The following is an 18,596-nucleotide window of genomic DNA, read 5'->3' as shown; positions in this document are numbered from 1 at the left end:
AAGAGAACAGTTAAAAGAAAATGGGGATTGCAAAATGCAAAGGAGGAAAGCAAGACCAGGAAATCAGGCTGGGCATAACCTTAACTCTCAGAAAAAGGAAAGATAACAATGGGCTGTGAACATGGTTCAGGACATCACACACATCTCCCTTCTACGGAGTGTATTTGGAAAAGCAGCCACATTAAAAAGGTTCATTGCCACTGTCTTCACCACCCCCCCCCCCACCCTTTATCAATATAGAACAGTGGGATCATATCAAAAACAGCTCCAATACTGATTTGAAAGGGAGATGTGGGATAAAAAAAGCAAATTGGGTAAATATGGGGAATATAGAGATTACAAAAGGTGTAGTTTTAAGGCTTTTGAAGAATATAAAGGTGGATAAGTCTCCGGGACCAGACGGGATCTTCCCCAGGACATTGAGAGAAGTGAAGGAGGAAATAGCAGAGGCTCTGGCGGTAATTTTTCAAATGTCATTAGATATGGGGATAGTGCCGGAGGATTGGCGCATTGCGCATGTGGTTCCGTTATTTAAAAAGGATTCAAGGAGGAAGCCTGGCAACTATCGGCCTGTAAGTTTGACGTCTGTGGTAGGTAAATTAATGGAGAAAATTCTTAGAGATAGTACTTATAAACATCTGGATAGACAGGGTCTGATCAGGAGCACTCAACATGGATTTGTGGGAGGAAGGTCATGTTTGACCAATCTGATTGAATTTTTTGAAGAGGTGACTAGGAATGTGGATGAGGGTAGCGCAGTGGATGTTGTCTATATGGACTTCAGTAAGGCCTTCGATAAGGTACCACATGGAAGGTTAGTTAGGAAGGTGCAGTCTTTAGGTATAAATTTTGAGATAGTCAAATGGATTGAACATTGGCTGAAAGGGAGAGGCCAGAGAGTGGTAGTGGATAATTGTCTGTCAGGTTGGAGACCGGTGACCAGTGGTGTGCCTCAAGGATCTGTATTGGGCCCATTGTTGTTCGTTATATACATTAATGATCTAGATGATGGGGTGGTGAATTGGATTAGTAAATATGCAGACGATACTAAGATAGGTGGAATAGTGGATAATGAAGAAGGTTTTCAAGGATTGCAGAGGGATTTGGGCTGCTTAGAAAAGTGGGCTGAAAAATGGCAGATGGAATTTAATGCTGATAAGTGTGAGGTGCTTCATTTTGGTAAGAAGAATCAGAATAGGACATATGTGGTAAATGGGAGAGCATTGAGGAATACAGAAGAGAGGAAAGATTTAGGAGCGACGGTACATCGTTCCCTGAAGGTAGAAACTCACGTGAATAGGGTGGTGAAGAAGGCTTTTAGTATGCTGGCCTTTATCAATCATTGCATGGAATATAGGAGTTGGGAGGTGATGTTGAGATTGTATAAGACGTTGGTGCGGCCTAATTTGGAGTTCTGTGTGCAGTTCTGGTCGCCTAATTATAGGAAGGATATAAACAGAGTGGAGAGAGTGCAGTGAAGGTTTACCAGAATGTTGCCTGGGTTTAAGCATCTGGAGTATGGGGAGAGATTGGACAGATTGGGTCTTTATTCTTTGGAGCGTAGAAGGTTGAGAGGGGATTTGATAGAAGTATTTAAGATTATGAAAGGGATAGACAGAATGGATGTGGATAGACTATTTCTGTTAAGAGGAGGAAAGTTTAAAACAAGAGGACATGAGTTAAGAATTAAGGGGCAGAGGTTTAGAGGTAACATGAGGGGGAACTTCTTTACTCAGAGAGTGGTAGCTGTGTGGAATGATCTTCCGGGAGAAATAGTGGCGGCGGAGTCAATTGTATTATTTAAGAAAAGGTTGGACAGGTATATGGATGAGAAGAAGATGGAGGGTTATGGGCATTGTGCAGGGAGGTGGGATTAGAAAGGGGTGTTTGGTTCGGTGCGGACTAGAAGGGCCTAATGGCCTGTTTCCGTGCTGTAATTGTTATGTTATTTATGTTATGTTAATTATCTTTACATCTTAAAAAGGTAGCAAATGCTCAAATTATTTTGATCATTTGTATAAAAATGAAAAAATAAGTATTTTAAACAAAGCTGCTCTGCAGCAAAAAAAAACTTTTCAAAGCAAGTTTAAAAACAAATTAAATGGGGAAGAGGAGTGGGTTGTCATCACCAAATTAAAATAGTAACAGAGAACACGTTACTCCAAACATTACACGTTGGTGGAGAGGCAATGCAAAGCTTCTCCAAACATGATAAATTTCATTTTGTATTATTAAATCAAATGGCCTCACTTAGAAGAACAACCAAGGACTTAATAATATATCAATAATATGAAAAAAAATAAGAGTTTCCAGTAAACACTGACATCATTCCAAACCAGAATACATTAATGGAATGATTAGAAAAAAACTTCATGTACAAGATGGGCTGAAAAAAACTGTTGCATTCTCCTTGAACCTGTGAGGCTGAGATTTGATAGCCTTCAAAATCAAAGGATATTAACAATTATTATCAGATATTGTTCAAGGATTAGGGATCATAAAATGAAAGTGAGGAACAAAAGATACAGTTAGTGCTGGCAAGGAAAAGACAGATTAGTATGGTTATAATCTTTTACTGACTGCATGGTAGGAACCAAAACAATACAGGGCTTTGAATCAAATAGGCACCCTAGGGAAAATAATTTGCAGTACAAAGGAACAGAACCGAATAGATTGTTCTACATTTAGTCAATCACAGTTTTTAATGGCATAATGAACTCCTCCTCCAATGTCCCCAAACTGTATGAGTAAATGCACAACATATGCAATGATTTCACCCTCCTTTTAGCTATTTAAATTATAGTTCAAAGAGCCCACCACTCTGTTCTCCATTATTCCACTATCGTGTTTCTGACCTCCCTTGAAAACCTTTAGGGGATTTTATGCACAAAAGCTGTGTTATCGCCTGCTCACATTTCCAGAAAAAAAGGCAAACTCATTCAGAGGATTGAAAAGGCTGATCACGCAGTCCTTTTACGCAGGGAGATTCCCGAGCCTGCTTTTGAAGGTGGAGGCAGGGCGTGAGGTGCATTAGCGTCGTCTGCCACCATGATGTAGAACATGCATGCAGGGGAGTGAAAGCACCCTATAAACAACAATGGTGAATGAGGAGCAGATAAGAGCACCAGCGGAGATCTGTTTGAACAGTCTTCAAATTCAGAACTCTTTCACAGATGGGTGCTTTAAAATTCACGCTCTTGGGTCACAGGCTGAGAACATCATCAGCCCTCCCCTTTGGAGTCACTTTCACCAGTAATCATTTTATGCTGGAGGTGGAGCAACATTTATGCAATTAGGTGAAGCATCTTAAAAGGTAGAGGAAATTAGTCTTTACAATTCGTTAAATTGCACTATAAAAGGGCCTTTATAGTGAAATTTGGCAAATTATACAGGTTTCCTCTGTCTTTCAGATGCTCCACTTACCTGCATAAAAAGTCCAAAGATGGATTGGCGGATCCAACGCGATTCCCTCCACCGAGGGGAGTAGTTTCAGAGATGAAACTTAGTCGCTCCATCTCCTGTGCAAAAGGATTGCTATTGAAAGCGGCCCCAAAGGGGGAGGGCTATTGGCTTCACGATGACGTCGTCAGCCCACAACCCAAGAGTGTGAATTTTAAGTGCCAGTTCGGGAAAAAGGAGATTGCAATGTGCCTTTGTTCTAAGGCCTGCTCGAACAGATCTCCGCTATCACTCTTACTTGCTCCTCAATCGCCATTATTGTGTATGGACACTTTCACTCCCCGGCGTGTATGTTCCATGTCACCATGGCGGGCAGTGCTACTGCACTACACATCCTGCCTCTTTCACCTTCGGAAATCGGCAGGAGAAACTCCCTGTGTAAAAGAACCGCGCCATCTGCCTTCTCTGTCCTCTGCATAAAAGGCAAATTTGTCTTTTTGATAATTGTTTTAGAGCATTAAAAACCCCTTAAAAGGGCCTTTCATAGCAAAGCATCGAGATACTTGAACCTATTCATGCTTTAAATCTTACAGGGGCATGTGGAAGTGAAATTTATAAGATTAGTCTATCTCATGGCAACATTAATTCAATGACTGAATGGCCACATGTATCATAACACTTCATATTCTTTGCAGCCATCGTCTTGTCTATAATTATAGCTATTTGCACAAGAAATTCATCCTGCTATTCCTCTTGCTCTCCTGCTTTTGGAAAGTTGTGGACTAAATCTATAGGAGTTTCAGATGTTCATATCTACATCAAGTGGCTGAGTGGGCACATACCTGAGAGGTATCCTCCATTAGTCCTCTGATATTTTCCACCACATCGTTTCGTTTAGAGCGACGAAGGGCACTAATGAGTTTTGCCAGATTGGCTTCAGGATCTCGAATGGTCCAGTGTTGCAAGGCTGCGTAAGCTCGCTGATGATCTGCTGAGTACCCATTGGAAAAAGCTGCTACTTCCCGTTCAGCTGCATTGGCAAGAAACTGGTATATGTCCTTCCACTGACTACCAATCTGAGCTGCAACAAGTTTCAGAATGTCAACGCCTAATTAAAAGAAAACAAACTAGTTAGAACTTCAAGTTTTAACAATGAATGTATCTGACAAATATTTCAAAATGTACAGCTAAGCTTACATCCCAAGACATAAGGTCACGTTATTGACATTTAAAACTTAACTGCTTTTTGAGTTCTCAAAGTTGAGATATGCACGTGGGCAATGTTTGCTGAATACAAATTTTAAACCTTTTGGAGAACAAAAGGCATTTAAAAATCAAAAGTTCAAGTCCAAGTAAAATTTAAATTTACATGTTTCAACTTTAAATTAATTTTAAAAAATTTAGGCATATAGCACAGGAACAGGCCCTTCCGTCCCTGAGTGCATGCCGTCTCACCACCTCACGTTTTGAAGAGTGGGAGGAAACCCATGTAGACACGGGGAGAACGAACAAACTCCTTACGAGCAATGCCCGATTCAAACCTTGGTCGCTGGCGCTGCAACAGCATTGCACTAACCATGCCACCCCATTTAATTAAATCAAAATTAAATAACAACTTGTTTAGTATAGCAGTCAGCACAATGCTATTACAGCACCAGCGACGCAGGTTTGAATCTGGCTCTACCTGCAAGAGGTTTGTCCGTTCTTACAGTGTCTGCATGGGTTTCCTCCCAATGCTCCAGTTTCCTCCACCCTTCCAAAAATATACAGGGTTTATACTGCATTTGGACAGCACAGGCTGATGGGCCAGAAGCTTCCGTTACCATGCTGTCTCTCTAAAATTTCATTTGATTTTTAAAAATGTATTATTCCTACAAATTCTTTATTAAATCCATAAAAAATATTTTTAAAGGAAAGAAAAAGCATGCAAGTCACTAGCAAAGAAGAAACAATTACACAATCATATATATTTGATCAAAATGAAATCAATCGTGACAATTAAAAATGTCTGACATTTCTAATTCTATGTGTGAACCATGCTCATGATTAAAGCATCAATGCAATGGAATCACTGCAAGCAATCCTGGTTATTCCATTATTTAATCAGTCACAAATGGTCAACTTTTCATTCTACTCCATATCATTTTTCCAACGCCACTTGGATTATTTCAATAAAAAGGGAAGAATGTTACTTGTTATCACCCTCCATGTTCACTGGAAAAATTACCACCGGTAAACAGAAATAAAGTTCAACTCTGAGCAACAAACAAACCGGGAAATTACAGTGAATAGAATGGTTATGTTCAAATTCAACCTCCATTTGAAATGCAGCTTCACAATTGCAATTTGGTGTGGAAGCACATTACATCTAGAGCTACATCAAGACTCAAGCTACATATAACCATTTACAGAGCGGAAATAGGCCATGTTGGCCTTTCGAGTCCGCACCAGTTCACTGATTTTGTGCGCCCTCTTCAAGCAATGGTCCCGGATGGAAATTTGCCAACAATTGGTTGAAAGGGTATTGCAAGAGGAAAATATTTTTTGCAAATTTAGCCACATGCAGATTCCAAACCACACTCAACACTGATGATATTGTGCAGCAAGCTTATCAAATGGCAAATCTGCATTCCCAATAGAGGCTTTTATCCAAATGACAATGCTTTGAAATCAAGGAATTCAACAACAGCATGTATTATACTGTATGTAAAAGGTTATTTAATATCATTGCAAGTCATCAATCACACACTCTAGCATTATTTACCATATATTTGGCGTACAAGTCGAGTCGTGAAACAAAAAATGGGGTCGACTTGTACGTCAGATAAACTTTTGAGACCTTAAATTCAACTCAAAGTTCAATCCGTGCTGATCTGGCGTACAAGCCGACCCTTAAAAAACAGATTCGTCTTATGTCAACCCTTGATAAACCCAAAAAACCCAACTGGGACAGATTTTCATTGAGACATTTATTGAAAACAACACAATTAGCACCCTTCAAAATCACTTGGAAGCAACATTTAGAAATCACTCTTGCTATAATCGTTGAAACAAAGATGGCACCCAGCACATCCATACTCTCACTGTTTAAACTATCACATGGGTCCAGGCTATGTCTGATGAGATGGTTTCAGCTTCGTTGTCAGTGTCCTAAAATAAATCATCTTCCGTGCCATTAATTGTACAAGAGACACCACACTTTTTAAATGATCTTATCAGTCTCTACTTTAACTTTGCCCAATGCCTTGAGCATGAAGTCACACGGCACATCAAGCGATGAAGCACACAATGCTCCACCTTTCGTAAATGATTTTTCTGCACTCAACATCCTTGAATTTCATTCCTCACGCATATGATCATTAAATCGCTTATTCAAGCAGACATCAGAGGTTGCAATATAGACATAAAACCACCCAGGATAACGGTCATGCAAGTATTATGTAGTGCTAATCTACTTTTAGTCTTCTCAGTTATGTGGCTAAAAAACATATCCCAGACCAGCAAACTCCATTCTTTGAAAAAACCACCTGGTCGTCTGTTCCACGCATTGTCAATCCATAGTTTTATACCATTTTCATCCATCCATCCTTTTTCATGAAAATGTACAAAAATACCTGCAGGGAATTTCATTTTTGGTTTAATTTTATATTTAAAGATCACCATGGGTCTTTGTCCCATCTGCCATGCACGATACCACCACAGTAAACCTGGTCCTTTCATGACTCTGGTTTGCACAGCTTTAACACCTTTCCATTCCACTGTTCTATTGCCTATCATGTTGAAATTCATGGGTTTTTTTTCCAGGTTTCTGATATTTGCCATTACAAACTGGTGTTTCTGCTGGTTACGTAGAATAAACTGGTGAAAACTTACAACTTTATGATCAAGATCTTTTCGTAGTTTCTGTGCAATTTTGGGGTTTTTTTTTTGCCATAATATCAGATTTTTCCTGTTTATTAAACAATTGCACCAGCCTACTGTAGCCTCAAAGTTATCACTAAGGTCTGGGTGTGACTTGGCCTACTGCAGTGCAAATGTTCTTATTTTATTTCAGGTGACTATGTAGCAATCGTGCCTCTGTTCACGTACCCATTCTGCAACATGGTCTTCCAACTCTAGCCAATGAGTGATTCCTTTTCTCAAAGAACATTGCCTTTTTGGTGTTTTTCTTAAAATCTCTTCTTTCCTCCTCCAATCTCTTACTAACTTCTGATACACATCAAATTTTCTCAACTTAAAGCTCGTTTCATATTTTCATCGTGTGCTATGTTGTGTAAATGGATCCTGCATGATAGCAATCACCTCCAGCCAATGCCTAGATCAAATCAATCCATGCGATCTATGGGGTCGACATATACACCAGTCAATGGCCCATCTCAGGCATCACGAGCTTCGGGGTTACTTATACGCCGATCAATAAGGCATCTCAGGCAGCCAGAAAATTGGGGTCAACTTATACATTGGATCTTCCATAAAACCCTTAAAACGAAGCCGGGGGTGGGGTGGTCGACTTGTATGCCAGTCAACTTGTATGCCAAAATATACAGTAAATTCCAAGCTTCCCTTTCACCTTATCTCTTTAATAATCAAACTTTCTCCAAAAATTCCCTTCCTTCACATCAGTTTCCATCGACTTGACATTGCAAAACACTTTACAGACCATCCCTGGAGAATGAATCTGTCGTCTTTACAAACATCTATACTTCATCTTTTTTCCACAATTTGGAAAATATGCAAAAATAATTATCTTTACAGTATTGCAATGAATAGTATCAAATGCAAACAAGGCCAATAAGAACAAGCTATAGGTCATTTCATGTCGGGCCTCTGCCTGCGGCCGGCTACAGGAGCGGATGGAAGACTAAGAACTTCCCTTTCAGGCAGCAGCCCTGAAAGGCTGCTCCAGCATCCCATTCATATCCAGAGGCACCTCGTAGCGCCCTCCAGATGCGATGGTGGAGCGACTGGTGCCGTAGTGCCACCCATCATAAAAATGCAGCAGAGCAATGATCGTCTTTCCTACCCATAATTCCCCAGGCAGTTGGAACCGCTCTGTGGTTCCCAGAACAGTTCCAGCTGAGTGGAGGATTATGGGTAGGGAAGACAACCATTGCTCTGCCACATTTTGAGCCCCAGAGAGCTGCCCCAAAGGCCAAAGCAGCCCAGTGTGGATGTCCCAGCCTGTACCTGCCATCCCCCTGACAATCCCCACTGACAGCTCTCGCTGCCATCCCCCGCTGACAACCTTCACTACCCTGAGGGCTCCCACTGCCCCTGATAGGGGAGAGGGACGAGTGGGGAAATGGGTCACAGGCTGTCGGCATCATCAGCCCGTCTCTAAATAATTGTTTAGCGTGGCTGTACATTCAGATTGATCAGTGGACTGCTGCATTCTGCCGATTATCCCTCTTAGAGGGGGCTTGGATTGTGTGTCTCAGAGACAGCCTCCATACATTCAGAGATACATGGTTATGCATTTTGGCAGAGATTTTCCATCTTTACATTTGGACTTTTGCCCTATCAGAAAGGACCTTATAACTAAAAGTGGAGTGACAGAAGAAAATAGCTCTTCTCTTCACAGGAAGAAACAATGGATACATCAGACCTGAATGTAATAAGATCACGTCAGCTTGTTCATACTCAGGGGTGTCTGTAAGTCAGGTGTTTGTAACCCAGGGATAGTAGGTTTTCCCATACATCAAAAAATGATTATTCCACATAACCAAATATTACTGTTACTTGCATATTTATTTATAAAATGTACTAACGTACAGTAGTTCAGCACCAAGAACTTTATTGGATTATGAAACAAAAGTTGGTACTGAATCAGAGAAAGGAAAGGACAAATAATCAAATGGTTGGCCACAGGCTGATTTTAGGAAGAGCTGAAATCAGAGCAGCATGGGAACTAATAGAGGGATGGTCACAGCATGATGAGAGCTGTTCCTCAACAGCTCTCATTTTACCACTCCTTCCTATCAGATTCCAGCACTGACTGCCGTTGTATCTACTTGCTTCTCACTCTACAAGTCAATTCCATCTGATTCTTTTCCCTTCTTGCCTCTCTCCCCTTTGTCTGACACCTGCACGTTTAACTGCAAGTTTAACCTACAACCTGTTCTGTCAACCCATCACATTATATGCGTGCACTTGATTTCAAAACCCTCCCTCCAGCTTCATGCAATATCAGCTTCTCTCCAATTCTGGCATCTTGCATATTAACTCATTTTATCACTCCATGATCTGTACTTTCTTATCCAATGATCTCTACTACTTATTTTCCCTTCTTTTAAAAACTTATTTTACTATTCTACTGAACTTTCAATTAACTGACCTAATTCTTTTGATTAAAATTCTCATTAAAGAACAGTAGGCATTTTATAAAATGAAAAGGATGCATTCCATCTCGTTAATCCCATAGTATCTCTTATTTGCATGAACTATTAAGCAGCAAATAGATTTGCCTGGCTACAATTAAGGTATTCTACATAGTCCAATTCAATTAGTTACTTCATTTTCAAGCCATCCAATCATCTGAGGACTTCAAAATTTTCCGAGATGACAAATGGAAAGCCTGACAACACTGAACTCCGAAAGAAGGCATTTGTTTTTTAGTTTCAAACTAATGTGATTGCATAATTCTCGTTGCTAGGTTTTTTTGGGGGGGGGGGCAGAGAAAATGTTTACAGGACTACTGCTTCTGCAACAGTGAAATTTACTTTTAACATTAATCATTTCCTTTTTTTTCTGGTAAAAATAAATCAAATTTATTCTGTGAAGACAGTGACCGTAAAAAACCCTTTCATAGTTTAGAACTTTCATTGGAGCGACTTCATCTCCAACATCGAAGTACTCGAGATGGTAGAGGCCGACAGCATTGAATCAACGCTGCTGAAGATCCAACTGCGCTGGGTATGTCACGTCTCCAAAATGGAGGACCATCGCCTTCCCAAGATCGTGTTATATGGCGAGCTCTCCACTGGCCACCGAGACAGAGGTGCACCAAAGAAGAGGTACAAGGACTGTCTAAAGAAATCTCTTGGTGCCTGCCATATTGACCACCGCCAGTGGGCTGATATCGCCTCAAACCGTGCATCTTGGCGCCTCAGTTTGGCGGGCAGCAACCTCCTTTGAAGAAGACCGCAGAGCCCACCTCACTGACAAAAGACAAAGGAGGAAAAACCGAACACCCAACCCCAACCCACCAATTTTCCCTTGCAACCGCTGCAACCGTGTCTGCCTGTCCCGCATCGGACTTGTCAGCCACAAGTGAGCCTGCAGCTGACGTGGACATTAACCCTCCATAAATCTTCGTCCGCGAAGCCAAGCCAAAGAAGTTTAGAACACAGCTCCTTGCCTTTTCAGAGATTTATCTGTTGCAGCACTCCATCTATGCCCAAATTAGCAATCAAATTCTAAATACTGAGTAAAATAAACCTTGGCTTCAGAATTGTGTTTTTATTTCAATCACAGTAACTACATATTTTCGTGATTTACTTTTGGTTTCATAATGTCTCTCTTGCAAAATAGAATCAAATTGATTGGGATGCAGGCTGTGGGAAGCAAACCAAAGAAGTGGAAGGCAAGTGGAGATCAATCTTAATTGAAAATCCATGGCATAGAACAAATTAAGGTCCCTGACAAAGCTGTGGTAACAAATTTCTAATTCTGTGAAAAATATTTTACATCCTAATGGACTAATGATTACTTTGAAAACATTTGCTAAAAATAACATTCAAAAAAAATGAAAAATCCAAAGCAAATTCTCATATTATGAATTTGAAAGCAATTTTCAGAATCATGTAAGTGATCATTGGGGTCGGTGGCCCCACAGTTAATTGTTCTTGTACAACTGAATTAACTGCACACTTGTTGCAAATGAATGCAACTATGGCTGCACTCTATGGTATTGGATGAAGCAACAAATGTGTCTAAAGGGATATATCACAGCTGCTGTTATTTACAGTGAAACCCTGATTTTATGTAATGAGTCATTGGACTCAGGCATCAGGTTCTCAGGCCAGAGTGGGGGGGGGGGGGGGGGGTCTGGTGGAGTGGGGAGGCCCCCTGGCTCCCACCAGGGGTTTAATCGAAACCTCGATTTAGCACCACCTTGCTTTTTTTTCCACATAAGATTTTAAGGACCCCAACGATTGCTTTATAAAGGGGCTACCATGGCCATTTGATTCCCTCCCAACTCCTCCCCCCACCCCAACACAATATTCTCCAGAAGGATTGCTTGGCATTAACAGATTAAGGGGCCCTCAAACAGGTGTGAACTGTATTTAAATCCAAAGTAAATCAGTTTTTATCATCATCTGCAGTAAGGGGATGTGCTTCAGCTATTGCTCAAAATACCTTCTCTTCTTGCTGAAGACCATTGAACAAACAGCATGGAGAGAAAGTCTGGCAGAAATGGAAAATATGAAAAATTCAGAATAAACAATCACACAATTAAAATGTACATTCAAGTTGAACATTAATTTTTTTTTTTAAATCACATCTGCCAAAGAACTTTTTAAAAAATTTATACTGTTTACATTTTGTATCTTGAATACATTTATCACACAGCTTCAAAAAGTTACTGCAAAGGACACTTCTGTTTTGCTTCTTTTATGGGATTTACCCATTTGCTTAGTTTTTAAAAAATCAACTGCAAGGGAAGCATGGCAGTGAAAAGGCATTGGTTTGCAGAATGGACTGGTAATTTCAAGAAGAAAGGCAGTTGATTGTTCAGCAGTTCCACCAACAGACAAAGTGTTAATTGACAGAAGATGTTTGCAAACAACACATCTTGTGATTAAATCAAGGCAAATTAAATCTGGTTAAATTAAACATGATCTAATCCTAACTCTGATCGACAAATTTAAATGTGCTTCATCACAAAATAGCAGGACACAAAGGTGCACTTTAATCAAATGTGATGGTTCAAGATTTCTTTATCAATTATCCAAAAGCAGTGAGCTGCCTCCATGACTTTTGCCCAGAGGCTCTCACCTCGACTGTGATGAAATGTTTTGAGAGGTTAGTCACGGCAAGAATTAATTCCTGGACCCACTGCAATTCGCCAACTGCCACAATTGCAGATACAATCTGGTTGACTCTCCACTCAGCCCTGGATCCCGGAAACAGCAGCAACATGTACATCAGTCTGCTTTTAACACCATCATCCTGCCAGTACTGGACAGCAGGCTTCAAAACCTGGGCCTCTGCACCTCTTTTTTGCAACTGAAACCTTAACTTCCTTGTCAGACCAAATCGGAAACCGTTGCCTCCCCACTGACAATCAGGTGGGTGATTTGGCCGTTGCTCGACTCTCTACACCCATGACTGTGGGGCTAAGCACAATTCAGATAGCATTTACAAATGTGCTGATAACACCAGTCGTCGACTGAATCAAACAGCAAGGAGGAAACGTACAGTGAGGTAGATCAGCTGGTTGAGTGGTATCACAACAACCACCTTGCACTCAACATTAGCAAAACTAAGGAAATGACTGAACTTCAGAAGGGAGAAGTCAGGAGAACACAAACCAGTCCTCAAAGAACTTCAAATTCCTGGGTACCATCATCTCTGAAGATAGGGCCTCCACGTCGATGCAATTATGAAGAAAGCTTGCCCAGAGGCGATACTTCGTGAAGAGTTTGAGAAGACTTGGTATGTCACCAAAGACTTGCAAATCTCTACAGGTGTTCAGTGGAGAACATTCCGACTAGTTGCATCACTGTATGGTAAGGCAGTGCCGATGCACAGGACAGGCAAAGGCTACAGACTTGTGAACTCAGCCAGCGATAACATGGGCATCAGTCTTCACTTCATTAAGGACAACTACAAGAGGCGATGTCTCAAGAAAGCAGCTTCTATCATCAAGGACCCTCACCACCCAGGCCATGCCCTATTCTCGCTGCTATCAGGAAGGAGGTACAGGACCCTGAAGATAAACACAACAGTAGAAAAACAGCTTGACTGCCATCATCAGACTTTTGAATGGACATTGAACCACAGACACTACCTCACTCGTCTCTTTTTTCACTACCCGTAATTTATTATTTTAAAATGTAGTTTGTAGTCATTTTGCACTTGCAATGCTGCCATAAAGCAATGAATTTCATGACATGTTCGTGACAAATTCTGATGTATATAAATAGAGAAAATTTATTACTTTTGTTTGACCCTAAAGAGGCACAATTTCACCAATTTATTGCAATTTAAGCAGAATCCATGCTTTGGTACAATTTACAGAATTCCATTGAATAGCCCTGTGAAGAACATACATGGGTCTCTGCAGCAGAAAACAGTTCACAAATACAAGCATGAAGCAGCTCAGTGACAATTCCTCAAGGAATTATCACACGGCTTTACAATCTCATTGCAATACAGATATCTAAAACCTTGGGAAAACAAAGTGTCACAAATATAAATCTAAGCAGGTCCAATAATGGTAGGTCCAGTGACTGGACACAGGAACTAAGTTAAACATAAATAAAAATGCAGTGCCATCACATTCTTGGGTCAGTAACTCACTCAAAGTAGTAAAGAAACATCCTGATTAAGTCAGGAAGATTTCCATGACTAATCAATTATGTTTTTTTTTAAATGCATGCTGAATAAAAAGCTTGAAATGGAAATGAAGGTGCAATTCCAGTTCCGACTTTTTACCTGCTTGACCCCTTTTTGCAGAACACCTGCAGTCTAAACTGAAGTGCAGATATTTCTCGACCAATAGGCTAATCATTATGACAAAGCAATGATACACATCGCTACATCACATACCGCACTTCCAGTATTCTATCTAAACTAGTGGACAGAAAATGGAGATTTGCAGTTTTGCTAGGATGTCAGACACTCTTCAGAACAATAAAATCCCACAAAGTCTATGTAAAACACATTACAGTCCTGTGACCTGCACCAAATACTTAACCTTATCACATAGCCAAGTCGAATATAAAAAAGAACCACTTCTTTTATTATATACATTTTTTTTAATTTCTGAGGGGTTAAATACAATTAATGAAATTATAATGTACTAATCTATAGAATTAATAATCTTAATCATACTATCCTTACATATAGATCTCTAATAATCTTGATCAATATTCCCAAATCATTCTCCCATTTTAATCTCAATTTATGAATATTTAATTTAAACATCTTTCATAATAATTTATACATTTCAGAAATAAACATTTTTGTACCACCTTCAATAATCAAAAATTCAAATTTAGTTTCTCTTGGTAATCTTAAAAAGGTCCAAAATTATCCAATAAAGCCTTAACTTGATAATAACAAAAAAAAATTATTTGGAATTCCATAGTTTTCTTTCATTCTTTGAAAAGAAATAAAACATTCACCTTCATAACAGTTTTAATTCCTTTCTGATTCTATATTTTCAAAAACTTATTGTTAAGAGTAAAGAGAAGAGTTTATACTGATATAAAGGTTTTTTTTAAACTGAAATTTTCCCCTGCATACCCATTTTATAATTTATCTTGTTCCATAATTCAATTAAATGCCTCAAGACAGGTTGATTATTAACAACTTATTGTTCCATTTTTAAATAAATTGTCATTCTTCTCACCAATTAATATTGGCCCATACTAACGAACTATCAAAATCAAACATTCTATTAATAAACCTCAATTGTGCTGCTTTATAATACTTTTGAAAATTCAGAAGTTGCAGACCTCCCAATTCATATTTCCAAGTTAATTTTTGTAAAGAAATCATAACCATTGTATCTTTCCATAAAAGGTTTCTAATTATAGAATTCAAATCTTTAAAGAATTTTTTAGGAACTTTACAAGGAATAGATTGAAAAGATATTAGATTCTCAGAAAAGCACTCATCTTAATACAATTAACTCTACCTATTAATGTTATAGGCAAGTCTTTCCATCTATTTAAATCCTCTTATTTTATAAAATAATGGCAAATAATTTAGCTTATATACATGATCCAAATCTTATCAAGTTTAATTCCTAAATATTTAATTTCTTCTGACCATTTCTACCATGTGGTCGCTGCCCTGGACCAGGCCACCACCAGACGCATGCTGCACCTCCTTCAGCACCCACCTGCTGAAGACAAATACAAGACCATCAAGTGAGTGCTTAACAGATCCCTCGGACTATCCAGACTCCAGCATGCCACTCGGATGCTGCACCTCGATGCCCTGGGGGACAAGTCCCTGATTGAGCTGATGGACAAGATGCTCGCGCTCATGGGTGAGCACACCAACTGCCCACTCTTCAAGCGCATTTTCTTCGACTATATGCCTGGGGACATCCGGCCTCTGCTGGTCGAGGAGAGCTTCACCGACCTGAGGAAGGTCGCCCAGAAGGACCGAGACCTATGGCTGGCATGATTCCCGGAGGGCTCAGCAATCCAGCAGGTCAAGAGGCACGGGCATGACCACGCCAAGCCCGCCCATAGCACTCCAGTAGAGCAACCAACACCTGCAGGGGCCCCCAAGACCATAACCAAGGTCACAGCATCCGCTCCAGGACTCTGCTTCTACCACCAGCGCTGGGGAGCCAAGGCTCGAAAGTGTTCCAGGGAAATGACCAGGCCGGCCGCTGTTAGTGGCTGGCCAAGGACACAGTCGCCTCTATCTGCGGAGACTATCGACAGCTCAACGAGGCAACAGTTCCTGACCGTTACCCCATCCCTCACATCCAAGACCTTACGGTCAACCTGCACGGTGCTAGGGTTTTCTCTAAGGTTTACCTGGTGTGTGGATATCACCAGATCCTGGTGCACCCTGAGGACATACCAAGACGGCCATCATCACCTCCTTTGGCTTGCTTGAATTCCTGCGCATGCCGTTCGGGCTCAAGAACGGTGCTCAGACCTTCCAGCACTTCATGGACTCTGTGGGCAGGGACTTGGATTTCGTCTTTATTTATTTGGACAACATCCTCGTCACCAGCAAGGACGGGGCGCAACACAAGGCCCACCTACACGCCCTTTTCTCCCGGCTGGCCGGCTTCAGCCTTACCATCAACCCGGCCAAGTGCCAGTTCGGGAAAGAGTCCATGCAGTTCCTGGGCCACACCATCACAACCGAAGGAGCAAAGCCCGCCGCTGCGAAGGTCGCCGCTATCAGGAAGTTTCCACGCCCGGACAGCTTCAAGGGGCTGCAGGAGTCTGAGCGGCGAAGGCATCATCCTGTGCGATTTCTCCATGGGCACCCCGCGACCAGTGGTTCCCCAGCAGTGGCGCAGGCAGGTCTTCCATCACATCCACGACCTTTCACATCCGTCCATCAGGTCCACGGTCCAGATGGTGGCTGAACAGTTCGTATGGCATGGGCTGCGGAAGCAGATGGTGGGGTGGGCCAGAACATGCACCCGTTGCCAGACATCCAAGGTGCACAGGCACAACAGGGCACCCGTACAGGTGTTCAAGCACGTCCGGGAACGGTTCAGCCACATTCACCTGGACATCATTGGGCCCTTACCAGTTTCCCGGGGCAACCATTACCCGTTTACGATGATGGACCACACCACTCGCTGGCCCAAGGCGATCCCGATGCCAGACGCCACCACCAACTCCTGCCCCCGAGCACTGTTGCATGGTTGGGTCGCCCGGTTCGGCGTCCTGGGTCACCTCACCAGCGATGGGGGCACCCAGTTCACATCTGCGCTCTTATCACTATTAACTTAAGTAACCTAACTTTTCCAAAGGCTCTTGGTGCCAGCCTATCTAGCATGAGCAGAGCTCCAGTATTTTAAATATGATCTGTTTTAAAGTGTTTGTATGTGACCTACACTAAAAGCCTGCCCCAAAACATATCTATAATCTGTCACAGGTGTAATATGCTGTCAAATTCAGGATGTTATACATGACACTAGACGCCGATGTAGATACTGTTCTGCTTTACATCCCGCCTCTTTTCACCCGGATGTGTGAAAATTGACCCGGCATTATGCTGGCTTTGTTTGGTTCTGTATAAATGAATCAGCTGAATGCCAAGTCTTCCTCAGAGAAATATCGTGGGATTTCTGTGTAAAAAATCTCTTTAGATGCTTAGTACTAGTTTTTTTTTAAATTGTTGAAGAGGTTGTTGCTGAATATTTGAAGAAGATAGCATGCAATGAATGAGGTGAAATTAATGTATTGAATGGTTGTCTATGCTTAGTTTGCCTTAGTCAGCTGGCCCAATGGATTGTTAGGATTGGGCCAACCTTCCCTCTCTGTGGGGAGCTGTCATCAGAGTACAAAGAAAATGATACCCTTGTTCTTGAAAGGACTAAAACTACAACTGTGCATTGTAACAGTAGTCAAGGACAGAGTTGAATTAATCAATAACAACATGGATCTCAACAAAACCAAAGAGTGTTTGGCTAATCAAAATGAACACTAGAAGGGAAGGCAACTTTTTCCATCTGGATTTAACAAAAAGCTTCCAAGAAAGGCAAGCTAACAAAACTGAGGCTCATGACTAGAAAGCTTCATATCAGTCTGGATTAAAACATTTCAGGGAATCCGTGGGCGATATTTCTGGATAGCAAGGTCAATTTAGCCTAATCTGGTCCTTTGACCTCTTGAGCAATTCCTTACCACCAGTGACGTCAACATCAATAGGTGCTGATAATAAAATTGAATAATTGAATCACATCACATCTGCTGCACCCAAACACTAATTGCTGCTGTGATAAGGTTTAAACACTGTATAACCGACTTGCAGGATAGATCTGAAGTTGCTTGCTTACCTTGGCCATTCGAACAGTAGATCCACTTTTCTTTATTGGGGGGAGGGGAAATCGGCTTCTTGAGACCAGCTTTTTCAACTATGCTGCTGGGGTCTTGTTTTGGACCTTTCTTCAGCACATGGGAGCTTTTCTTGATGCTGCAGACCACTGTCACCACCAGCACCAACAGGAGAAGAAGGACAATCATCCACGGTAAATGTTCATTGATGTCAAAGTGCTTGTGCTCGCTTGGTCTTGGTGGGCCTTTCCTGCGAGGTCTGAAATCAGCACCTGTTCTTGAGGTTTCTGGCTGAAAATTCATTGAAGCTGAAAGAGCAGGATTTGGACGCAAGTGGGAAGAATGCCAAAGATGTGCTTCTTTGGTGGCTCCACTGATTGAATGCGTTGTTGCAGAAGTGGTGCTTGATTGGTCAGGAATACCTGAAAAATATGGAAGAAAATGTTTCTTTCCCCTCCCAGGAAAAGAATGCCTTACCACCCACAC

General features: G+C 41.3%; 1 protein-coding gene across 1 annotated transcript in view; it reads right to left on the bottom strand.

Annotated features, from left to right (window-relative positions):
* tnfrsf21 (tumor necrosis factor receptor superfamily, member 21) overlaps positions 1 to 18,596 on the bottom strand; it is a 64,929-nt gene that overhangs the window by 29,263 nt on the left and 17,070 nt on the right. Inside the window, exons 3-4 of the mRNA XM_069886762.1 lie at positions 18,113 to 18,532; positions 4,242 to 4,507 (exon numbers count right to left, since the gene is read on the bottom strand). Coding sequence (XP_069742863.1) covers positions 4,242 to 4,507; positions 18,113 to 18,532 — 686 coding nt within the window. The remainder of the gene's footprint in view (positions 1 to 4,241; positions 4,508 to 18,112; positions 18,533 to 18,596) is intronic.

The sequence above is a fragment of the Narcine bancroftii genome, chromosome 6, assembly GCF_036971445.1.
Source record: "Narcine bancroftii isolate sNarBan1 chromosome 6, sNarBan1.hap1, whole genome shotgun sequence".
NCBI lineage: Eukaryota > Metazoa > Chordata > Chondrichthyes > Torpediniformes > Narcinidae > Narcine > Narcine bancroftii.
Note: the sequence above shows the minus strand (reverse complement) of the source record. Positions and strands in the feature narration are given on the sequence as shown.